Source organism: Capra hircus, chromosome 2 (assembly GCF_001704415.2).
Source record: "Capra hircus breed San Clemente chromosome 2, ASM170441v1, whole genome shotgun sequence".
In the NCBI taxonomy this organism is placed as follows: Eukaryota; Metazoa; Chordata; class Mammalia; order Artiodactyla; family Bovidae; genus Capra; species Capra hircus.
This window is the reverse complement of record NC_030809.1, coordinates 4,202,611-4,228,964: the sequence shown is the minus strand read 5'-3', so window position 1 is coordinate 4,228,964 and position 26,354 is coordinate 4,202,611. Positions and strand designations below refer to the sequence as shown.

General features: G+C 39.2%; 1 protein-coding gene across 13 annotated transcripts in view; it reads left to right on the top strand.

The window, feature by feature from the left end:
- EIF4G3 (eukaryotic translation initiation factor 4 gamma 3) overlaps positions 1-26,354 on the top strand; it is a 354,292-nt gene that overhangs the window by 248,624 nt on the left and 79,314 nt on the right. For all 13 annotated transcript variants that reach the window (XM_018055176.1, XM_013974607.2, XM_018055170.1 and 10 more), the window contains 2 exons: positions 20,166-20,254; positions 24,782-25,028. In XM_018055176.1, coding sequence (XP_017910665.1) covers positions 20,166-20,254; positions 24,782-25,028 — 336 coding nt within the window. The remainder of the gene's footprint in view (positions 1-20,165; positions 20,255-24,781; positions 25,029-26,354) is intronic.

The following is a 26,354-nucleotide window of genomic DNA, read 5'->3' as shown; positions in this document are numbered from 1 at the left end:
GTATTGGTTTCAGGTGTGCAACATAGTAAACCCGTGTTTTTAAAGAATATACTCCATTTAAAGTTATTATGAATTGTTGGCTATATTTTCTGTGCATTGTAATATATCCTTGTAGCTTATTTATTCTGTACATAGTAGTTTGTGCTTCTTAGCCTCTTAGCCACTACCTTGCCCCTGCTGCCTTCCTGTTGCACATAGGTAACCACTAGTGCATTCTCTGTGCTGTATTTCCTCTCATAATTTAAAATCATGTAAAATAATTCCGGTAATGTAGATACTCAGCTTATATTGGGCGTGAATATAATACTTATATAAATGAACAGTCGACAAAAGAGGCAAATGATGGCAGGGGTTAGAGTTTAATGCACTCACCTTAAATAGCTAATAAGGGACCACAAAAACATAGGAGATGTCATCCCAAGCCCATTAGTTAATAAGTCTTTCTGCAAGTCTCTACTGATTCCAAAATCCATGTTAGGTTGTAACTTTGCACCTAGAACAGCATTTTAAAAATGAAAAAGAGGTCATTATTTACATGACAGCTCTAAGTATTCAATGAAATACTTGATACCATCAAAAAACTGTTAAGATTTTTAGAACATAGCACCCCCATTCGTAGTTTTCATTCACTAATTACCTAGGAGTCCCAGAGCTGTCATAAATTAGCTACTGCTAGTTGTTATTTTTAAACACACAGAATCCAAACAAGAACTGAGTGATATTTGAAACACTTAATTCTGTACTTTGATCATTTAGGGAGATATTTCCTTTGAAATGTGATATTGCACTTTACAAGGATATTTCATAAGTTGTACAATCACATTACTAAGTCATGGTATGACCCTCTAAATGCATAGTTTTCTTACACATGTTATAAATGAAGTCTACAGTAATCAAATAATTGTATCAGAAGAATGGAAATAACCCTCAATAATTGACTTTTTTGTATACATTCCTTATACCATTTGTATCAGGTCAGTTTTTCAGAAGGGAGAGTATTTAAAAATTCCACTTATTTACATTTAAGACTTAGTATTATTCAACTCATGGATTTCCTAGGTGGCACAGTGGTAGAGAAACCTCCTGCCCATGCAGGAGACTTGGGTTCAATCCCTGGGTCAGAAAGACTCCCTGGAGTAGGAAATGGCAACCCACTGCAGTATTCTCTCCTGGAAAAGTCCATGGACAGAAGAACCTGGCAGGCTGTGGTCCATGGGGTCACAAAGAATCAGACAATGACTGAGCAACTGAGCACACACACACATTATTCAACTCAACAAATTTTGAGCAACTTACTTGAAGAAATAGATGCTGACATTTTAAATTCCCATAATAGACTCTAGAGTGTCTCTAACATTTGAATTTATATTTAGATGAGTTGTAACTTAAAATACTTTTTGACAGTATATCCTGATCCATATTTTGGAACACAGGAAAGAATATTCAAATTGGGAACTGTCATAGAAAGCCAAGAAATAACAGACGTGTGGCATAAAGATAATGTGTCAAGAGAACCTGATACATTCATACCTAAGTGTATGTGTTGAAATGCAGGATTAGATTGGTTAATAGGTTTATTTCATTTGTTCAGGCAGTGTCAGTTTGTGCTTATTATCTGACAGGCCCTCTGCTGACCTCTGGGGCTCAGAGATGACTTTCTCCTGGGAACTTGATGATCTTAAAGAGAGACAGATGTGTTAATATAGGGTTGGGTAAGGTGAAGTTGGGTAAGGTGAAGAGAAGACTCTACACGTGGACATCACCAGATGGTCAACACCAAAATCAGATTGATTATATTCTTTGCAGCCAAAGATGGAGAGGTTCTATACAGTCAGCAAAAACAAGGCCAGGAGCTGACTGTGGCTCAGATCATGAACTCCTTATTACCAAATTCAGACTTATATTGAAGAAAGTAGCGAAAACCGCTAGACCATTCAGGTATGACCTAAATCAAATCCCTTATGATTATACAGTGGAAGTGAGAAATAGATTTAAGGGACTAGATCTGATAGAGTGCCTGATGAACTATGGACTGAGGTTTGTGACATTGTACAGGAGACAGGGGTCAAGACCATCCCCATGGAAAAGAAATGCAAAAAAGCAAAATGGCTGTCTGGGGAGGCTTTATAAATAGCTGTGAAAAGAAGAGAAGCAAAAAGCAAAGGAGAAAAGGAAAGATATAAGCATCTGAGTGCAGAGTTCCAAAGAATAGCAAGAAGAGATAAGAAAGCCTTCTTCAGTGATCAGTGCAAAGAAATAGAGGAAGAGAACAGAATGGGAAAGACTAGAGATATTTTCAGGAAAATTAGAGATACCAAGGGAACATTTCATGCAAAGATGGGCTCGATATAGGACAGAAATGGTCTGGACCTAACAGAAGCAGAAGATATTAACAAGAGGTGGCAGGAATACACAGAAGAACTGTACAAAAAAGATCTTCATGACTTGGATAATCACGATGGTGTGATCACTCACCTAGACCCAGACATCCTGAAATGTGAAGGCAAGTGGGCCTTAGAAGGCATCACTACGAACAAAGCTAGTGGAGGTGATGGAATTCCAGTGGCGCTGTTTCAAATCCTGAAAGATGATGCTGTGAAAGTGCTGCACTCAATATGCCAGCAAATTTGGAAAACTCAGCAGTGGCCACAGGACTGGAAAAGGTCCGTTTTCATTCCAATCCCAGAGGAAGGCAATGCCAAAGAATGCTCAAACTACTGCACAATCGCACTCATCTCACACGCTAGTAAAGTAATGCTCAAAATTCTCCAAGCCAGGCTTCAGCAATACGTGAACCGTGAACTTCCTGATGTTCAAGCTGGTTTTAGAAAAGGCAGAGGAACCAGAGATCAAATTGCCAACATCCGCTGGATCATGGAAAAAGCAAGAGAGTTCCAGAAAAACATCTATTTAATTGACTATGCCAAAGCCTTTGACTGTGTGGATCACAATAAACTGGAAAGTTCTGAGAGAGTTGGGAATACCAGACCACCTGACCTGCCTCTTTAGAAATCTGAGTGCAGGTCAGGAAGCAACAGTTAGAACTGGACATAGAACAACAGGCTGGTTCCAAATAGGAAAAGGAGTCCATCGAGGCTGTATATTGTCACCCTGTTTATTTAACTTCTATGCAGAGTACATCATGAAAAACGCTGGGCTGGAAGAAGCACAAGCTGGAATCAAGATTGCTGGGAGAAATATGAATAACCTCAGATATACAGATGACACCACCCTTATGGCAGAAAGTGAAGAGGAACTAAAAAGCCTCTTGATGAAAGTGAAAGAGGAGAGTGAAAAGTTGGCTTAAAGCTCAACATTCAAAAACTAAGATCATGGCATCTGGTCCCATCACTTCATGGGAATTAGATGGGGAAACTGTGTCAGAGTTTATTTTTGGGGGCTCCAAAATCACTGCAGATGGTGACTGCAGCCATGAAATTAAAAGACGCTTACTTCTTGGAAGAAAAGTTATGACCAACCTAGACAGCATGTTGAAAAGCAGATGCCGGTGACCAGCCCCAGTGGATCCAGGGTAATTTGAAGTGGGGACGGTGTGGCGAGAGAGATGTATAGATTTAGAGATACAAAGAGAGATTAGGAAAGAGGAGTGTAGTGGGAAATTTATAGGAAGAAAGAGGCTGTATTCCTTGGTTTACATAGAAAGGCAATAAAGCCCCGAGACAAGGGACTTGAACCATCTACATAGGGCCACAGGCGCCCACTTGAATAGTGGAGGGTGCCCCGCCTTGGGCTCCCTCTTGGATGGATCTTAGAAGCCCGGGCAAATAAGTAGACACGGCTAGCCTCTATGCCCCCGCTGGGAATCAGCCAGAAAATAGAGTAAGAAAGAAAAGAAGACACATGGGAACCAGTCTTTCCAGGAACTGGCCCGAAAAACTGGTCCGTCCTTTATTTTCCAGGAAAAGCTTTTATACGTTTAGTTGTACATAGATATCAATTGACAGTACAAAGTCATGCAGAGTCAGCAGCCCTGACCCTTATCGAGACCAGGCTTTCTCTCTGCATACCTAGCTGTATACGCAGGTCTTGGGTGATTTACATCATCTTCTGGCCAGGAGGCTTATTAGCATTTTATGGCCCTTTTGGTGGCTCAGACGGTAAAGCGTCTGTATACGATGTGTGAGACCCGGGTTTTATCCCTGGGTTGGGAAGATCCCTTGGAGAAGGAAATGGCAATCCACTCCAGTCCTCTTGCCTGGAAAACCCCATGGACAGAGGAGCCTGGTAGGCTACAGTCCATGGGGTCACGAAGAGTCGGACACGACTGAGCGACTTCACGTTCACGTTTTCTGATAAGGGTCCATGAATCAGAAAACTTATTTGCTCTAAAAGTGTTGTTCTTACTAAAGTATGGTGCCACTCTCAGAAAGCACTAATTAAGGTTACATTCTTACATAGCAAGGACACAACAATTTATTACAAGAGGAGTACAGTGATTTATAACAAAGAGAAAGTTCATTAACTCAAAAGTCTAGTGTTGCTAACATCAAACTACTATATTCCTCTTTCTGTATCCCAATTACATTGATTAATGTCCTCCAGGTGCCTAAAAGATAAAGAATATGGAGGCCTAGCAGCAGTCATTGAGTCAACAGTGAAACCCATCACCAATATAATTCTTAGCTCTTTAGAAAAGGCTCTATATCTTTAAGATGTTTTAAACTGCGTGCCTCTCGTGGTTGTGGGGCTGTAAACAATCACAAGTTGTAAAAGTCTCTTAACTGTCAGGCAAATTAGAGAGTGGTCAGAGGGGTTTGAGCTGACACACTCCTTTTATATGCAGGAGACTGTTAACTGGAGCTCTAAGTTAACTCTTCCCAGAGAAAGGTGGTCGGTGATTGTCAGAAGGGTAGGTGAAAAGCATAGTGCAATAAAGCAGGCAGACTCTGGTTTTGGGGGTAGCTGCTCAGGAAAATCCACCGAGGCTCCCTTAAGGCCGGACTCGCCTTTGCCTGTAGGACCCCTTAACCTCATGACCTTTGCCACGGGCGGGACTCCTTGTGCTGGCTCTCAGCAAGCAGAGACATTACTTTGCCGACTAAGGTCTGTCTAGTCAAGGCTATGGTTTTTCCAGTGGTCATGTATGGATGTGAGAGTTGGACTGTGAAGAAGGCTGAGCGCCGAAGAATTGATGCTTTTGAACTGTGGTGTTGGAGAAGACTCTTGAGAGTCCTTGGACTGCAACGAGATCCAACCAGTCCATTCTGAAGGAGATCAGTCCTGAGTGTTCTTTGGAAGGAATGATGCTAAAGCTGAAGCTCCAGTACTTTGGCCACCTCATGCGAAGAGTTGACTCATTGGGAAAGACTTTAATGCTGGGAGGGATTGGGGGCAGGAGGAGAAGGGGACGACAGAGGATGAGATGGCTGGATGGCATCACAGACTCGATGTGCATGAATCTGAGTGAACTCCAGGAGTTGGTGATGGACAGGGAGGCCTGGCGTGCTGCGATTCATGGGGTCGCAAAAAGTCGGACACGACTGAGGACTGAACTGAACTGAAGGTGAAGATGAGGGATAAGTGATCACATCTGTGAAGGTGTGGTTTATTATTTGTAGTGGCCTCTCCAGAATTCGGAGAAGGCAGTGGCAACCCACTCCAGTGTTCTTGCGTGGAGAATCCCCGGGAAAGGGGAGCCTGGTGGGCTGCTGTCTACGCGGTCACACAGAGTCGGACATGAATGAAGCAATTTAGCAGCAGAGCAGCAGGTCCCGGAATTAGAGAAGGAAATGGCAACCCACTCTGGAACTCTTCCCTGGAAAATCCCGTGGATGGAGGAGCCTGGTAGGCTACAGTCCATGGGATCGCAAAGAGTCAGACACGACTGAGCGACTTCACTTTCTTTATTTTTCCGAAAATAAGATTTCTGTAGGCTTCTCTGCACTGAACAGATCGCTGGCCATGTGAACTCACTGATGGGAGGGGTTTTTTAATCAGGGTTTATGTGTTCAAGGTATTTAGAGATTAAAAGTATTTAGTAGACGGAAAGATTACTACTTATAGTCTATTCTCAAATTATTTATCTATGTTGTAGTGATTGACACTTTTTTACATCACTAGATTTGCCTTAAATTTAATTGCAGTCTGTTTTGATCATGGCAGATGTGGCACAGATGCATTTTTTTAAGTGTAAACAAAAAATGCCCAAGACATTGTAGAACGAGGAGTACAATGGAATTTGGAGACCTAGAAAATGGAGTAATGGTCTCATTGGAGTCATCTTTTTTTCTCATTTCTAGCAGAATTGTATAATGTCCTATCCTCTGCTGAGCTCAGGACAAACCTTCAGTTCAGTTCAGTTCAGTCGCTCAGTCATGTCGGACTCTTTGCGACCCCATGAATCACGCCAGGCCTCCCTGTCCATCACCAACTCCGGGAGTTCACTCAGACTCAAGTCCATCTAGTCGGTGATGCCATCCAGCCATCTCATCCTCTGATGTCCCCTTCTCCTCCTGCCCCCAGTCCCTCCCAGCATCAGAGTCTTTCCAATGAGTCAACTCTAAGCATGAGGTGGCCAAAGTACTGGAGTTTCAGTTTCAGCATCATTCCTTCCAATGAACACCCAGGACTGATCTCCTTTAATGGACTGGTTGGATCTCCTTGCAGTCGAAGGGACTCTCAAGAGTCTTCTCCAACACCACAGTTCAGAAGCATCAATTCTTCGGCACTCAGCTTTCTTCACAGTCCAACTCTCGCATCCATACATGACCACAGGAAAAACCATAGCCTTGACGAGACGGATCTTTTTTAGCAAAGTAATGTCTCTGCTTTTCAATATGCTATCTAGGTTGGTCATAACTTTCCTTCCAAGGAGTAAGCATCTTTTAATTTCATGGCTGCAGTCATCATCTGCAGTGATTTTGGAGCCCCCAAAAATAAAGTCTGACACTGTTTCCACTGTTGCCCCATCTGTTGCTCGTGAAGTGATGGGACCGGATGCCATGATCTTCGTTTTCTGAATGTTGAGCTTTAAGCCAACTTTTTCACTCTCCTCTTTCACTTTCATCAAGAGGCTTTTTAGTTCCTCTTCACTTTCTGCCATAAGGGTGGTGTCATCTGCATATCTGAGGTTATTGATATTTCTCCTGGCAATCTTGATTCCAGCTTGTGCTTCATCCAGCCCAGCGTTTCTCATGATGTACTCTGCATAGAAGTTAATTAAGCAGGGTGACAATATACAGCCTTGACGAACTCCTTTTCCTATTTGGAACCAGTCTATTGTTCCATGTTCAGTTCTGTCTGTTGCTTCCTGACTGCATATAGGTTTCTCATGAGGTAAGTCAGGTGGTCTGATATTCCCATCTCGTTCAGAATTTTCCAGTTTATTGTGATCCACACAGTCAAAGACTTTGGCATAGTCAATAAAGCAGAAATAGATGTTTTTCTGGACCTCTCTTGCTTTTACTATGATCGAGCAGATGCTGGCAGTTTGATCTCTGGTTCCTCTGCCTTTTCTAAAACCAGCTTGAACATACAAAAAGATCGAAACAGTGTTTACTGTTGTATAGAGTCATTAACTTTCTATTCAATTTTGATTGCAGGGCATTTGTTGATTAATAGATTTTAGGTGGGCATATACTGTATTAGCCCTTGAGAAGGAAATAGCAACCATTCCAGTATTTTTCCTGGAGAATTCCCATGGACAGAGGAGCCTGGCAGGTTACAGTCCATGGAGTCGCAAGAGTCAGACACGACTTAGTGACTAAACCACCACCACCGTACTATATTAGATGCTGGATATACAAAGGAGACCAGTAAGATGCAGTTCTTAACTTTAAAGAGCTCAGATTCTAAATAATGCATTCTCAATTTGTTCCAAGTCTTTGATTGTATAGAATAGCAAAGGTATGTTAAGTGGGTTACTAGTAAAATTTTTACCACTGGTGAGATTGCTTTTGACTATAAGTTAAAAGCTACATTTCTAGCTTTAATATTCTCAGAAACATATTAAACTAGAGAAGGATATGTTCATAAAGATTGTGAAGCTATTTAAAAGTCAAATGAATCCATTTCAAAGCCTTTGGGTTTTAAAGTGGCCCATATTTGAGACATTATCAAAAAAGACTTATCCTGGCCTTTATTTTGAATTTATTAAAATATATGTGTTTTTTTCATTTGTTTATAAACATAATATGTATTCATTACAGAAAAGTCATTATAAAATTGCAGTAACATTTTGAATTTTGGGGCAAAATAAAATTCAAAGGCAACAGTATGTTAAAGGTTATTCTGTTTATGGAGTATATGCAGGTTAAAACAAACCAACAATCTAATGGAATATTGAGTAAAGGATGAAATAGTCAATTAAAATAGGAGAAATGCTCACTCTTACTAATGACTGTTGAGATACCATTTTTAGCTGTTAGTTTGGCAGATATAATATCAATACCTATGAGAACAGAAGAAATCCAACACTCATGTGTGGTAGGAATGTGAATTACTTTTACCTTTGGAATGAAATATGGCAGTACCTGTTAAAATACATGCTTATGTGTTTGTGCTTTGGAGAGGTGAGCGAGGAGGAAGTAAAACTACCAATAGGTACTTTTAGACGTTTAGAAGTGGGTTTTGTAGCAAGAAAAAGAGCAAAAAATGTGAGGCTTCTCAAGAGCAATGGTACATACATGCTGTGGGGTATCATGTCACTGATAAATGAATGAGACAGAGCTGTGTCATAACCTAGAGAGGTTTTCATAATAAATTTACGGAAAAATAAAGCATTTTGCAAAGTAACTTGTATAGTTTGACCCCATTTTTAAAAATTTAAAATAAAGCTATGTAATTTATCATGATTATTTGTGTGAGCCACAATGTATGGCAGACCGTATACCAGAGATTGTTCACTCTATTCAGCTGAGGCAGCTAGAACTCACTAGTTGCTCGAAAGGGATACTACTTTCTATTTATTTCAAAAGATATTTTTGGCATTTTTGAAAAGAAAATTAAAAGGTAAAAAGCAGCAAAAGTTAGGATGAAGAAAAAAGACCCTGGAATCCCATTACTTGGGTCTGTAGATTTCTGTTTCTTTCTTTAAATGGAAGAATACTGTCTATGCTGTTTTTAAAGTCTTTAAAAACACTGTCTTTTTTCAGATTCGTAACATACATAGATATGCTTATGTTTTATTTACATTAGAAACCACCAAGACTACTTTAACACCTTTATTGAAGGATATTTGATATAAAATTAATGTATACTTATTTAAAGTGTATTTGTCAGTTTTGACATCTGTATATACTCATGAAGCCATTATGACCATCAAGACAGTGAACATATTTATTGCTTGAGAAAGTTTCCTCTTGTTTGTAAATCCTCCTGTCCTGCACTACCCTCACCTCAGTCCCTAGGCAAGCACTGATCTGCTTTCTAGCACTGTAAGTCAGTTTGCATTTTTTAGAATTTTACATGAATGAAATCAGAACCCATAAACTGTTTTGTCTGGCTTCTTGTACCCATCAAATATCCATATTGTAGCACATGATCACAACTAATTTTTAAAAATCTGTTGACACATTATGGATGTACCACAATTTGTTCACCAATTGGTGGACATTTGGGTGGTTTCCAGTTTGGGGCTATCACAGATATAATTGCTGTGAGCATCGTGTTTAAAACCTTGCATGGACATGTGCTGTCGTTTCCCTTGAGTACATCACTAGACTGGAATGCCTGAAGCGTATGTGAGCGTACGTTTGAACTTTGTTGTTGGGTCGCACCGTTGTCTCTGACTCTTTGCAGCCCGTGGACTGCAGCACACCAGGCTTTCCTTTCCTTCACCAACTACTGGAGTCAGTTTTGTTTTTTGTTTTTTTTTAAAGAAACTGCAAAATACTTTCCACGTATTTATGCCATTTTATATCCCCACCAGTAATGTAAAATAACTTCAGGCTATTCTTTTTCTGGTTTATTTCCTTTACAACTTACAAAAATATGTTGTACATGTTATATATGGTCTGTTTCTGAATTCTGTCTCTTTTTTTTTTTTTTCTGTTGATCTAGTTGGCTTTTTTGATACCAGTACCACACTGTCATGATTACTGAAGCTTGTAGTAACTCTTGAAATCAGATAACATTAAGTCCTTCAACTTTAGTCTTCATTTTCAATTTTTTTTGGCCATTCTAGGTCCCTTGCTTTTCTGTGTTAATTTTAGAGTCAGATTTTTCCTACACTTTTTTTCTCTGTAAAACCTGTTGATATTTGATTTGGTTTGTGTTGAATCTGTAGATAAAATTGATATCTTACAATATTGAGTCTTCTGAGCCAGTAACATGATATGTTTTGACATTTAAGTTTGTCTTCTCTAATTCACTCAGGAATGTTTTGAAATTTTTAATATACAGAGGTTTTATAATTTTGTCAGATTCATGTCTTTTGATGGCTATTGTAAATGGTATTTTTATTTCAGTTTTTATTTCTCACAACTAAATATGAGAATACACGAGACTGTTTTACTCATATTCTGCAGGCTTGCTAAAATTCACAAATTATTAGCATTTTTGTAAAATCCAAAGGATTTTCTTCTGATTTTCTCCATAAACATGTCATATGTGAAGAAAGACAGTTTTACTTCATATCTAATGGTATACACTATTTATTTCTTTTTCTTGACTTATATTAGCTAGCACCTGCAGTACAGTGTTGCATGGAAGCGGCGAGAGTAGATATTTTTGCCTTTTCTTCATCTCAGGAAGCTTTCTAAAAGTCTTTCACCATTATGATGTTGGCTGTAGGGTTTTGAATTGTCTGATGAAAGAAGTTCTTGCTGATTAGCTGAGAAATTTGTTATTTCTGTCAGAAATACATGTTGGGCTTTGTCAGTTCCTTTCCTCCATTTCTTGAGACAGTTGTAGTTTTCTTTTTTCTTTATTAATTACTTTCCATTTGAATGTTAAACCAGCTTTGCTTTCCTAAGATGAAACTTGGTCTTGAGGTGTTTCTCTTTTCATGTATTGTTGAATTTGACTTACTAAAAATTTATGTAGTTTTTTTGCATCGTTCTTAAATGGTACTGGCATATCGTTTTCTGGTATTTTTATATTTGGGTAAATGGTGGTGCTGACCTCAGATAATGAATTAATAAGTAGTCCCTCTTCTTCACTATTGTGATAGAGTTTCTTGGAATTGATATTGTTTCTTCCTCAAATGTTTGCAAGAATTAACCAATGAAACCATGAGAATATATATGACTTGCACTGAGAAGAAAAATAATCAAAACTGATTTATGACTGACTATTAAAATTAGCATACAAAATCATTAATTAATATATTTAACTGCATTTCACAGAATCAAAAAGTAGTGACATTGAATTGACTTAATTAGAAAAACATAATTGATGGAACCAGTAGACAGAAATTTAGTGAGCCTGGAGAAGGCCTGAACAACACAACCAGCTTGACCAGCAGATACAGAAGTGCCAATATCCCATTTGCCCAGATAGACCATATTGTGGGTCATAAAACAAGTCTTAATAAATTTAAAAGGATTCAGGTCAAAGCAGGTATATTATCTGACCTAATCACAATGCAGATCAGAATTCATGGTTGTATCCTTTTCCTGTTGATGCTATGACATAGCACCACAATTTGAGAGATCAGGAGTCCAAACTCGGTTGCACTGAAAGTCAAGATATCAGCAGGTCTGTGTTTCTTCTGGCAGCTCTGTGAGAGAATCTGTTCTCTTGCTTTTTCCATCTTTCAGAGATACATATATTCCTTGCCTTGGAGCCCCTTCCTCTATCTTGAAAGCCAGCAACATAGCATATTCTTATCTGTTCATTTCTCCTGCCTCCTTTCCTCCCCCTCACCCCGTGAAAGAATCCTTTTGATCACATTGGATCCATTAGGTTACTCCAGGATAATAATCTCCCTGTCAAGATTCCTTGGAGAACTAAAGAGCCTCTTGGTGAAAGAGGAGAGTGAAAACGTTGGCTTAAAACTCAACATTTAGAAAATGAAGATCATGGCATCTGGTCCCATCACTTCATGGCAAATAGATGGGGAAACAGTGGAAACAGCAGCAGACTTTATTTTTTTGGGCTCCAGAATCACTGCAGATGGTGACTGCTGCCATGAAATAAAAAGACACTTGCTCCTTGGAAGGAAAGTTATGACCAACCTAGACAGCATATTCAAAAGCAGAGACATTACTTTACCATCAAAGGTCCATCTAGTCAAGGCTATGGTTTTTCCTGTGGTCGTGTATGGATGTGAGAGTTGGACTGTGAAGAATGCTGAGTGCTGAAGAATTGATGCTTTTGAACTGTGGTATCGGAGAATACTCTTGAGAGTCCCTTGGACTGCAAGGAGATCCAACCAGTCCATTCTAAAGGAGACCAGTCCTGGGTATTCATTGGAAGGACTGACGTTGAGGCTGAAACTCCAATACTTTGTCCACCTGATGCAAAGAACTGACTCATTTGAAAAGACCCTGATGCTGGGAAAGATTGAGGGCAAGAGGAGAAGGGGCTGAAAGAAAATGAGATGGTTGGATGGCATCACCGACTCAATGGACATGAGTTTGAGTAAACTCCAGGAGTTGGTGATGGACAGGGAGGCCTGGCATGCTGCAGTCCCTGGGGTCCCAAAGAGTTGGACATGACTGAGTGACTGAACTGAACTGAACTATCAAGATCCCTTAAACTTAATCACATCTGCAAAAGCACTTTGGTCGTGTCAGGTAACATACTCATAATGTCCAGGGACTGTGATGTGGGTATCTGCGACAGTATGTCATACTCCCTACCACACTACCAGGATAGTACTCAGGCGGCAGTGGACACCACTAAATGACCATTTTAAAAGTGAAAATGGTCTCAAATTATTCAGTCAGTCTCCATGTGATGAAACTATTAAATGAGCAAATATTATAAGGTGAATAATATCTGAGATCTAATGTAAATCTTGGTGATTATACTTAATAACTATTGTATACCTGAAATTTGCCAAGAGAATAGAAATTCAGTGTTCTTACCAATTAAAAAAAGATAAATATATAAGATGATGGGTGTGTTAACTAGATGGAGGAATCCTTTCCAGTGTATGTCTGTGCATATATTAAATCACCACTGCTGCTAAGTTGCTTCAGTCGTGTCCGACTCTGTGCAGCCCCATAGACGGCAGCCCACCAGGCTCCCCCGTCCCTGGGATTCTCCAGGCAAGAACACTGGAGTAGGTTGTCATTTTCTTCTCTAATGCAAGAAAGTGAAAGTGAAGTCACTCAGTGTCGGACTTCGCGAGCCCATGGACTGCAGCCTATCAGGCTCCTCCGTCCATGGGATTTTCCAGGCAAGAGTACTGGAGTGGGGTGCCATCGCCTTGTGTACACTTTAAATATCTTACAATTTTTGTGTCGTTTATACATCAGTAAAGCTGAAATTTTACATTAAAAAAAGAAGGAAAGCAAAAGTAAACCCAAAGGAAATAATAAAGATAATAGAAAAAATAAAAAATAGACAACAGGGAATAATAGGGAAGAAAAGAATCATAAAACTAAAAAGTAGTTATTGATTAACATCAGTAAAATCAATAAACCTATGATTTGATTCTCACTGTGATAGTATTTCATGTTAAAACTAGAAGTAAAAATTTTTTCATTGTGTTGTAGATGTGTATTTTGGTGTAATTTAAGTCTAGACTCATCTTTTCCTTATACTTCCTTCTTGGTTTCAGTGCTAGGCCCTGTGGAGTCTTGCTTACACTGATTCAGCTTCTGTGCAGCAGTCCTAGAGCAGAGAGTCTTTTTCTAACAGATGCGGGGGAGGATAACTATCAGTGCATCTATCCGTGTCAAACAGCAGCACCTCAGAAGACTGAAGAGGCCCTGACTGACCTGCGTTCTAGTGTTTCTTTTGTTTGACAGACATCTCTCATTAACCCTATCATTCTTGCGTATTTATCACCGTAATTCTCTTCTAGTTATTTACGTCTCCTTTGTAAAAACTTAATCCTTCTCTCACTTGGGTTTTATTTTCTGTGTTCTGCCCCTGTTCCTTAAATAAATCATCAAAATTACCTTGGTTCTCAGAAGGATCTATGGCAGAAAAAAAGGAGAGGATAAGATGCCCATCTTCAAGAACTCTAGACAGAATTCTTGAATATAATATAATCAGAATAATTTATTGTGACTTTTAGGATTTCAAATCTGTTGTGGGGGATAAAAGGAAAAATATTGGAAGGGGATGGAGACAGTAATGAGAAGGGATTAGAAGTGGGTGTTGGGGATTTCCTTGGTGGTCCAGTGGGTAAGACTCTGCGCTCCCAATGCAGGGGACCTGGGCTCGATTCCTGGATCTCACGTGACAGCTAAGAAACTGCATGCCACAACTAAAGATCCTGTGTGCTGCAACTATCAGCCGGTGCAGCCAAAGAATTAAAAATATTTTTTATAAAAAGAAGTGGGTATTAAAGAGTGGGGCCTCTCACTGCAAATTCCATTATTGGAACATTCTACTGTTTATATACAACCCTGTGACAATGTACTTGGGACCTTGCCTTACCAGTGCATCTGCGTACACTGCTGAGTGGTCAGCACTGCAGGTCTGCTTACTCTCCACCGCAATACGGTTGACTCCCTTCGCCCATTTTTCCCTCCCGCTTTCCCCTTTGGTAACAGCTGACCTGTGCTGTGTGTCTGTGAGTTTGTTTTTATTTTGTTTGTTCTATATTCCACGTGAGTGAAATCATACAGTATTTGTCTTTCCCATCTGATTTCCTTCACTTTAGCACAGTGCCTGCAGGGTCCATCCCTGTTGTCACAAATGGTGGTTCTTTAGCTGCTAAGTCATGACCAACTCTGCTGCGACCCCGTGGACTATTGCCCATTGCATTCCTCGGTTCATAAAACTTCCCAAGCAAGAATAGTAGGGTGGGCTGCTGTTTCCTCCTCCAGGGGCTCTTCCCAACCCAGCATTGACCCCACGTCTTTTGCATTGGCAGGCGGATTCTTTATCATTGAGCCACCTGGGACTTCATTGTTTCTATGGCTGTGTAGTGGTCCGTGTGTGTGTGTCTGTGTGGGTGTGTGTGCACACCCTGAATCTTTATGCGTTTAGCCATCAGGAGGCATTTAGGTCATTTCCACATCTAAGCTGTTGCATATAATGCTGCATTAAATAAAGGGGTGCATATATTTTTTTAAATTAGTGTTTCCATATTCTTCAGATAAATACCCAGAAATGGAATACCTTGGTTGTGTGGTAGTTCAGTTTTTAAATTTGGGGGGAATCTCTGTACTATTTCCTGTAGTGGCTACAAGAATTTACACTCCCAACAACAATGTACAAAGGTTCCCGTTTCTCCACATCCTCTCCAACATTTGTTATTTCTCATCTTTTCAGTAGTAGCCATTCTGACAGGTACAGTTGCTATCGCCTTGTGATTTGGATTTGCATTTTCCTGATAATAAGTGGTACAGAACATATTTCATGTGCCTGTGGGCCATCTGTATATTGTCTTTGGGAAAATCTGTGTTCAGATCCTCTGCCCATTTTTAAAAATCAGTTTCGTTGGGATTTTGTTGATTTGTGTGAGTTCTTTATATATTTTGAATATTAGCCCATTATTAGGTACATGATTTGCGGATATCTTTTCCTGTTTAGTCAGTTGGCTTTTCACTTTGATGATGGTTTGATGATGTGCAGAAACTTTTTAGTTTGATGTTAGTTCCATTTATTTATTAAAACCCAGTGATTAAACTTGTCTATATCCCCAATATTTTTCAGACTTTATATTAGTAATTTCACAAAAAGAGCTCTGAAGAAAAACATTTTCCATCCAGTAATATAAAAATTAGCAAAAATCTTGAAATCATAGCTTTTCTTTCTTTGAATTTTCTTATTCTCTGTTTTGGGGGCTTCCTGGGTGGCTCAGTGGTAAAGAAACTGCCTGCCAATGCAGGAAACATGAGTTGATGATTCCCTGGGTTGGGAAGATCCCCTGGAGAAGGAAATAGCAACCTACTGCAGTATTCTTGCCTGGAAAATCCCATAAACAGAGAAGTCTAGCAGGCTACAGTCTGTGGGGTCATGAAAGAGTTGGACATGACTTAAGACAGTAAACAGCAACAAAATTCTCTGTTTTAAAGAGGTAGGAAATCAGTGTTCCTCTGAGAGTTGACTTCTTATGGACAGTTGGGAACGCTCCATTAGACATCTCTAAATTCAGGTCATTGTGAATCTCATAATGCAAGCAAAGGGAAAAGAATTTGTCTTGGGAATGTCAATAATACCTCTTTAACAGAGAACTGCTATTATTTATTCAGTCAACAAATATGAATTCCTACCCGACCACCTTACTTGCCTCCTGAGAAACCTGTATGCAGGACAAGAAGCACCCGTTAGTAATGGACATGGAACAACGGACTGGTTCAGAATTGGGAAAGTTAACTTCTGTTCAGTACGTCATGTAAAATGCCAGACTGAATGAATCATAAGTTGGAATCAGAATTGCTGGGAGAAATATCAACAGCCTCAGATATATAGATGATACCACTTTAATGGCAGAAAGCAAAGAAGAACTAAAGAGCCTCTTGATGAAGTTGAAAGAGGAGTTAAAAAGTTGGCTCAAAACTCAGCATTCAAAACACTAAGGTCATGGCGTCTGGTCCCATCACTTCATGACGAATAGATGGGGGAAAAGTGGACACAGCGACAGACTTAATTTTCATTGGCTCCAAGATGCTGCCTGCAGCCATGAAATTACACTTGCTCCTTGCAAGGAAAGCTATGACAAACCTAGTCAGAGTATTAAAGAGCAGAGGCATCGCTTTACTGACAAAGGTCTGTCTAGTTGAGGCTATGGTTTTTCCAGTGGTCATGTATAGATGTGAGAGTTGGATTATGAAGAAAGCTGAGCGCCAAAGAATTGATGCTTTTGAACTGTGGTGTTCAAATCTGTGAGAATCCCTTGGACTGCAAGGAGATCCAACTAGTCCATCCTAAAGGAGATCAATCCTGAGTGTTTATTAGAAGGGCTGATGTTGAAGCTGAATTGTAAATACTTTGGCCACCTGATGCAAAGAGCCAGTTCGTTCGGAAAGACCCTGATGCTGGGAAAGATTGAGGGCAAGAGGAGATGGGGGTGACAGAGGATAAGATGATTGGATGGCATCACTGACTCAATGGACATGAGTTTGAGCAAACTCCCGGAGGTAGTGAAGGACAGGGAAGCCTGGCATGCTGCAGTTCGTGGGGTTACAGAGTCGGACACGACTTGGAGACTGAACAACCACCACCCTGTGTAAGGAGCTTTGCTTGGCCCTGTGGAAGATGCCTTAAGGAATACTTTAAGTAAAAGAACAACCAATCAAATCAGTTATTTAGAGAGGCCATCATTCAGGCAGCATTGTATTTAATACGAATTGCAGGCAGTGAGTTGAGCCTCTTTCATAGTTAAATCAGTGCAGCAATAAGGGCCTAATTAAGACATAGGCATCAGAAATGGACTAGAAAGGAAAGAACAAATCTGAGACAGTATCCTAAACTTACTTCCCTTCTTCTAATTTGGTATTAATTGTCCTTTAAATCTGGCAGCTGGTGTTCCTGTCTGTCTCTCCTCCTCCCTCACTTCCTCCCTGGTCCCCTACTTCTCCTCCCCACTCTAGCACACCCACAGGTTTCTGCACCCTTCCATCAGTAAAGGTAGGAGAGGGGCTGTATATCACAGTCAGTAGACACACGATGTGTATCTGTGTCCACTTTTTTAAAGGACTGAGTATCTCCTAAGGAGGTGTGTGCTTTCTCTCACCTCTTTTTGTGAATTATTACTTTAAATCAAAACTTAAGCGGCTTGAACAGAGTAACAATTCCTGCTGTGCAAGTAGCTGATTTTTTTTAAAAAAGCATATTAAATGTGTTAATGTTACCCATGGGAGAAATGTTTTAATGTTTTGGGTTTGTTTGATACAGTTTTGAAGGAAAAGTTTATCTACATCTTTGGGTTTTTTGGTTTAGAGGAAATCCTTCAGAAAGTGGTCTTCCCTTTTGCATGAATGAAAATTAAAGCTGAATTCATGTATATATGAAATAAAATTTTAATTTTAATGTACAGGTTCCTCAAACTCTGTAATTCTTAAAAAGAATTCTTCTATGAAAGCAGAATTACTCACAAACATTTTGGAGAGATGCACATAAAACAGACTGGTTATATAAAATCAAAAGATCCATAAAAAATGAAGACAGGCCATCACGTATCACACATACAATTATTAATACTTGAATATACATATTCATGATAAGGCTAAGGCAAAACCGAATTTAAATCCACCCGTAGTTACCATAATCTGAATTCCATACTTTGAGAAAATGGTTTACCTTGGGTAAGCTGCGAAGGAAGAATAGCTGTTGTTCTAATAATGTTTTCTCATTCATATGGTCTGTAGAGGGAAGGATAAAGACAAGTTGGTTTGAGGAGTGGGTAATAAAAGAGATTTACAGAGTATTTTTATGATGGTGCAGTAGTTTTGAGAAGATTATTAAATGTCTCTTTTTCCTTGTTCCCAACACCAGTGTGAGTGTTTGTATTGTACCGTTCTTCCAAAAAAGATTTGAATCAATCACCCAGAGAGATTGGTTGGTTTCGTCTCAGTGCGACCTTTTATTTCTGTCAGGAATTAGATTAGATGGTTCCTTCGACTTTGTGTTCACTCACTTTCACTAACGTCTGTTTGTTTATAAAGTGGCCTTTCTTTGACTCTCCCCTCCCTTCCCATCTGCCTGAGAACCTCACTGCTTGCTTTTGACTCCTGCCGCCTTCCGGTCTCGTCTGAAGTCACTCAGTCATGTCCAATTCTGTGACCCCATGACCTGTAGGCTCCTCTGTCCATGGGATTTTCCAGGCAAGAATACTGGAATGGGTGCCATTCCCTTCTCCAGGGGATCTTCCCAACCCAGGGATCAAACTCAGGTCTCTTGCGTTGCAGGCAGATTCTTTACCATTCTGCACCACTGACTGCCTTCTGTGGGATCCTTTAAAACATGTTTTATTTGCTTTCTGATGTTCCAAGTATCTTTAAACTGTATGTCCAAAGGTTGATTTTTGTGGACTTTGTAAGCCAAGTAAATTTGTAAAAATTCTTTGCAAGCTTAGGTTTCCAGGTGGAGCTTCTGAAACAGTAGAATAATTCAATAAAAATTATGGGAATTCCTGGTGGTTCAGTGGTTAGGACTCATGCTTTGGTTTGATCCCTGGTCAGGGAACTAAGATCCGGCAAGGCGTGCAGCACAACCAGGAAAAACACATTACCTATTTCCTCCTTAATTTTCACCCCAGCCATATGAAAGGGTAAGCCTACAGTGTTGATGTGACGTGAGAACTCGGTGTTGTGCAAGTGCTGCCTGTCAATGAAATCTTTATCAAAGAATACTTTTGCTGTCTGTTTACAGCAAAATCTGGAATTTAGTGTTTTTTGTGGCTTAAAGGCACCTTAGATATCATCTATCTTAGTCTTATACTTCGGAGAAGGCAATGGCCACCCACTCCAGTACTCTTGCCTGGAAAATCCCATGGATGGAGGAGCCTGGTAGGCTGCAGTCCATGGGATCACTAAGAGTCGGGCACAACTGAGTGACTTCACTTTTACTTTTCACTTTCATGCATTGGAGAAGGCAATGGCAACCCACTCCAGTGTTCTTGCCTGGAGAATCCCAGGGACAGGGGAGCCTGGTTAGGCTACCATCTATGGGGTCGCACAGAGTCGGACACGACTGAAGCGACTTAGCAGCAGCAGCAGCAGCCTTACACTTTATAGTTGAGTATGCTAGTACCTGAAAAGTGTTACTTGCTTAAGATCACATAGTCGATTAACAATAGAAACAGGCCCAAGTCTAGAATTGGCTGGTAGCCCAGTTTCTTATGTAGATACTCACTTCATACTGAATTTTGTGGCTTGGTTTGTCCTAATCATGAAATAGGAGGAATTTAGGCCACTCTTTGAAGGCTGTGTGAGCTGATGTGAACAATTTGTGCCTAAGACATTTGCCATTGCAGTCTTTGGGCCACAATTACACAGTTCTTCACTTATCATCCATCCGTCTCCTGACTGTGCAGGAAGCCCTTTTTTTGCTAAATTTGAATAGAGGTATCGTTTAGATCTAATATTTTCAATTTTTGCAGTGGGAAGTAACGGCAGCCTGCTCTTCTGTTTCAGCTCAGACAGCTATACCTGCACCAAAGATGTGGAAGAAACCAAAAGACCGGACCCGAGCCACTGAAGAGTTGTTAGAGGCAGAATCAGAGGTAAGGGACAGCTGTAAATATCTTCAGCTCATCTTCAGAACAGTGGTGCTGTTTTCTCAGAAAAGTGTGTGTTTATAACTTTTGAGATTCTGTTTTCCAAGTAAATATATCAAGCTCAGAGTCTGATTTTTTTTTTAATCCATTTGAAGAATTTTTTATAGGTGGTTTTTTGTAGATTGTTGTTGAATTTTTTGTAGATAGCTTATTCAATTTCACTGAATTCTTCTTTCTTTTTAAAAATACTTCTCAAATAGCAAAAATAAGTATTGTTAATTTTTCCCTTAAATTACCACATGTAAAGACTAATCTCGTGTTTTGTTTTTTTTTTTTTTTTAATGTGGGTTTTTTTTTTTTCCAAATGCCTATTAGCTGTCCTGGTGGAAATCATCAAGTGTATTTTAAGGAAACTGACTTTTAATCTGTTGTCCTTTACCTGCATCCCAGTAACGTGGCTTTTCACATATGGCTTGAACTAAGGCATGGATTTTGCTGTAGGACGCTGCACACCAGGTCCAGGACAAGCTTTTCCTCGAAGCTTGTCAGGTTTCGTCCTAAGCCGTGCTCTACCAGTTTCATGGTCTCTAATCTCAATATGCCTGCTGTTACTTACTGCAGCTTTTAAAGAAGAATAATATAAACAATTTGCGCGTTTTTTTTTTCTTTTTTTTTTGAGTTCTTATGTCTACTTTATTAAAGTAATTTTCCTTGAATGTTTAAGATAATAACATTAAAATGTAGAAATCATTTTTAAATAACTTTAAATGCATTTGGTTTATAAAACTTTTCTATCTAGTTATAATTCTTACCCTCTTCAGGCTGCTCACAGTGCCTCTTTGTTACTTCTCCCTGTCCTGTCGTTGCTCTTACATGATGCTCTGTTGATGTCACAGTTGTCCCATAGCAACCTCTAAAATGTTTCACGGGTATGATTTCATTGTGGTTATCAGGGGGTAAGAATTGGCAATAAGTTATAGAGGTGCAAATAGTTACTACACTCCTTTTGCAGCTGAACAAGAAAATGTTGCTCCTACAAAGAATAAAATACCTTCCAGAGGCAGGGGAATCGCATACATTCCTGGTATGGCTGTAAGAGCTTCACAGATGGGTTTATCTTTAGAGTCAGCTGTAATTTATTCACTTTCTTTTATTATACTTTATGTTCCTTTACCCTGTGGCCTTTTTAAAAGCATTATTGAATATTAATAGATAGGTCACCGTTCCTTTGCTTCCAGATTTTCATCCTCGTCTTTAGGTCAAGGGTTGACGAACTTTCCATGTGTGACAGTCCAGATAGCAACTAGATCAGGCTTTGCAGACTTAGGGTCCATGTGGCAGTTTCTCAGCTCTACCGCTGTAGCCCCAAAGCAACCATGGACAATGTGTGAAATGTATGAGTGGCTATATTTCAGTGAAAGTTTGTTGGTGAACATTGAATTTTATGTAATACTCACATTTCATAAAATATTCTTCCTTGAAATATTTTTCCAACGTTACAAGTGTACACAAACACATCCTTACCTTGCACACAGTACAAAAGTGGGTAAGGGGCCCGCTATTGGCCCATGGTCCATAATTTGCTGAACCTGCTTTAGATTATTACTCTTCATGCATGAGAATTGTTTAGGCTCATTTTGAACCAGTCACTGTTTTCTTAACTTAAGATATTTGGTCATTTGCACGCATACTTTTTCCAGAAATCCTAGTCCCTAGTCTTTCTAAAATTAAGTATTTATTAGAGTAGTAAATATTGGTTGTCATTGTCTTAATTTTGCATTGATCGTCATGCTATCTTTTTCTCAGGTTTTTCTCAGCCTTTAAAAGAAAGTTTTTCAGGGATCAGCATATTTTAGGCTCTATATTGAGTTGTTACATCATTGCAAGTATTTAACCAAATTCTTTAAAAAGATAGCTTGAAGGATGATTCATCTTAAAATTGTTATTCAAGGAAACCAAAAATTATTTTAAACTTTTTGGATATTTCATCCATCATTACATATGTAATTGTCAGTCTGATTTTCTGGCACATGAAAAAATTCTTGCAGTTAAGCAGACAGTTTTGTTAACTAAATTCTTATTTAGTAAGTTCCTGTAAAAATGTTTGCTTTGAGAGTCTAGGCAATAAAATGCTTTCTTTTTTCAATCTGGTTTTCTGAATAAACAGTTCAAGAATGGTTAGATAATTATAAACTAGTTGAATAGAAATCCATCCTGCTAAAGGAAAAGTAATCATCAAGTATTTAATGGAACTGTTTTTTTTATGGATTCCCTTGAGAAATATCCCATCTAACAGTGTGCCTCAGACACCTCATTAATTCTTTGTGTTCTGAAATATGGTTTGTCATTCATGGGCCAAGTTTCTTTATACTTTTTTTTTTCCAGTTAGAAATGGACTTTCTCAGCAGTGCATCCTTTGTTTATATCCGACAGATCGTCTGTTGTTGAGTTTAGATACAGAGATGACTCAATAAACTTTTCTCTCTAAAATAGCATTTTTTCACCTTTCCAGGACCTGAAATAAGATTTCTGTATGATGTATAATGTGGTTATACTACTCTGTAATAAGTTTAAGAACTATTTGCAGACTCACATGCCAATTTATTAAAGATCTTGATGAAAGAAAGTGAAAGTGCAAGTTGCTCAGTTGTGTCTGACTCTTTGCAACCCCATACAGTCCATGGAATTAATTCTCCAGGCCAGAATACTGGAGTGGGTAGCCTTTCCCTTCTTCAGGGGCTCTTCCCAACCCAGGGATCGAACCCAGGTCTCCTGCATTGCAGGCGGATTATTTACCAGCTGAGCCACAAGGGTATCCCAAGAATACTGGAGTGGGTAGCCTATCCCTTCTCCAGGAATCGAGCCGGGGTCTTCTGCATTGCAGGAAGATTCTTTACCAACTGAGCTATCAGGGAAGCCCAAGATCTTGACGACCTATACTTAATCCTAGAGTGGTATTACAGGGAAGTTTTGAATTTCTATTATAGTTGAGTATAGAATAAGAAAAAACGAGGCTGCTAATGTATGATTCAAACTTGGTAGATCAGTTTTTTCTTAAAACGTAAAAGATGCCTCAATTTCTGCCATGTTTTATAAAAATATTGATAAATCATTTTCAACATTTATTTTTGTTGGAATTTTTTATGTTTGTCTTCTGATGATTTCTGTGCTCGTCTTGTTGGAGGAACGAGGAAGCATGTGTGGGGGTGTGTTTGCATGCACGTTTTAGTTCCATTTTAGAAAACACGGCCTTAAAACCATCTGTTTCTGTTGATAACATTTTAAAATCTAGCATCTTTTCTGCGTGATCTGATTGTTCCGTTGTTCAGTTGCTGGGTGGTGTCCAGCTCTTTGCAACCCCATGGACTGCAGCACTCCCGGCTTCCCCGTCCTTCACTATCTCCCGGGAGTTTGCTCGAACTCATGTCCATTGAGTCAGTGATGCCATCCCACCATCTCATTGTCTGTCACTCCCTTCTCCTCTTGTCCTCAATCTGATGTTAGTAGAAAATTTATTAGTATTATATCTTTTATAATATTTCACTTAATAACAAAGTCGGGTTTGCAACTATTTAAAATTTTTTTCATAAATCAGTTGGGGTAACTACTTCCTGGTGTATATGACATTTTTTAATACCATCCTCTGTTCAGCCAATTCAATAGAGCCTCTAATTTGGCTCTCCTAATGTGAATTTATCAACTGGAATTTGTGGTAAGTTCTTATTTCCTCTGAGTGCTTCTTTCAAAAGATTATTTCCAGAGTGTTTCCTTTAATGAAAAAGAAAGACTTTAAAGTTCATTGCGAACTTTGCCTCCAGGAGTTTTGATGGTTGATGTGCCCTCAAGAAATACTTTGTTGTTGTTGCTGTATCTGAAACTGAGATGGTCAGAAATAATCTGGTGAATAAGTTTAATTCTATTTTGCCTTTTAAAAATAGGATGCACTGGAACCCAGATTTCTCCCTGGGAGAATATGTGCCGGTATGATTTGAATAAGGTCATAACCTCAGAGAATTCTAAGAACCAATACACAAAATAGATTTTAACCAACAAGTGACCTCCTTGTTAAAGGAGCGATGGTCAGCTTTGTTGGAGTTAGACACTTTAAACTGTTCATTGAACTCTTTCCACAGCCAGAGGGCAACACAAAACATACCCTCTAGTGTTTCTTTTTATATTTGCTGAGCGTTAGTGGCAGGGGTAGGAGAGCTTGATTTAGATTCTGACTCTTTCATGTCCGTCAAGTTCCAGGGATTAACAGTTCTTTCCTTTTTAAACTTTAGTATATTTAGATTTCATTAGTCATGTTAAAGCATTTCAATCGCCTTTGGAATTGTCTGATTTATCCCAGGAGATGAAATGAGAAAAGCGTTTTAAATAAACTTACCATTCTAGTACCGTAAGCTGAACACAGACATCCTTATCTTGAGTGATATGTTTTCTTATGCTTTTCTGAGGGGATAAGTATGGGTCTTCATGTGTATTTATACACAGTGAAAAGAATATTAACCTCTGTGTTCACTTATGCTTTAGCCTAAAGCTGAAGAGGAGCTTTCAGGTGACAAAATACTTGAATCTGAACAGGATAAAATGAGCCAAGGGTTTCATCCTGAAAGAGACCCCTCTGACCTAAAAAACGTGAAAACTGTGGAAGAAAATGGAGAAGAAGCTGAGCCTGTACGTAATGGTGCTGAGAGTGTTTCTGAGGGTGAAGGAATAGATGCTAATTCAGGCTCCACTGATAGTTCTGGTGAAGGGGTCACATTCCCATTTAAATCAGGTAAGTTTATCCCTGTCTTCCTGTGTCTGTTTTTTGTTGTCCTCTTCACTCTACCGCAGCTTAGAGAAATGTTGCCTCCTCCTAAAGAAATATTGGATGGAAGGAAGAGGCTCATCACAGTGTAATGTTTACAGAATAAAGCAGCAGGCATACTTGACTGACTAGCAAATCCAGAGAGTCCTTTGTTGGCGGAAGTGATATCTGATGCTGGCTGGTACTCTGCTTTCACTGGCATTGGAAGAGCTGCTGCCAGAGGAAATCAGTCAGTGCTAGGCTGGTAAAATTTGACAAGAGGAATTTAATGTATTCATTTTAATAGAGATGTTTCAGATATGGTGACCATGTTCCTTGAGATAGTATACTTGTTGTTTCAGGAAGCTGGAACTAACTTTGTTGATGGAAATCACTCTGTAGAGCTGAACTCTGGTAGGAAGTCAGAATCAGTATACTAAGTTATTAAGCACCAGCGATGTGGAAGTGCCCTATAAGATATAGGGGGAATGTATTTTTTTTTTTTAACTATATATGTGTGTGTTTGTTCAGGGTCATGAAATCACTGTATTTCTTACTGTGAGTTGTAGTCAGAAATTTTTGAAAGCCTTTGATTGATCCCATCTTCATATACTGATCATTAATATTTAGTGAAAACACTAGCAGTGAAATACTTGGAATGGGCCTTATGAAATTGTAAGGTTATTCTATTGTAAATTTTGTTTTTAACCTTAGGGCTCAAAATACTGAAATTTCTCCTAAAGATCTAGGCTTGTATCACCAAGCACTTGGACTACCATCAATGCTTCTTCAGGGATTGAATTGCTGTTGTCATTTTTAGGGCTGTGTAAATTATATTTTTAGCCTTCAGTTTGGCAAAGATAAAGTGCACAGCTAGCGGCCCCGACTATCCTGACTGACTAACTGCTTTTTGCCTCTGTAATATACACCATCAGTAATCGGGGGTAAAGGCAACTCAAAATTCAGATCCTAATAAACTGTGTATGTTTTAATAAATATAATGTAGTAAAGTATCTGCAGAATTCTCACATAGCGTCAGGCAGTCTATGGCTTGTGTGCTAAGAACCACTAAGATGAAACAGGATACAGTGTGCTGTCAGGGGCCTGGTTTTGATGAGTGTTTGGTTAATTAAAAGAAAAAACTGTGACTTGGTTTTAGTAACAGTAAAAATTTCAAGAAATTTTCCAGCTTTATATTATGATAGGATTGTTAATGATAACTGAAGTAATAGTAATAGTAGCAAAAAAAAGTACTGTGGTTAAAAACTACTTTAATATTCATATGAAAAGTATTAGCTAAGAATATGTTTAGTG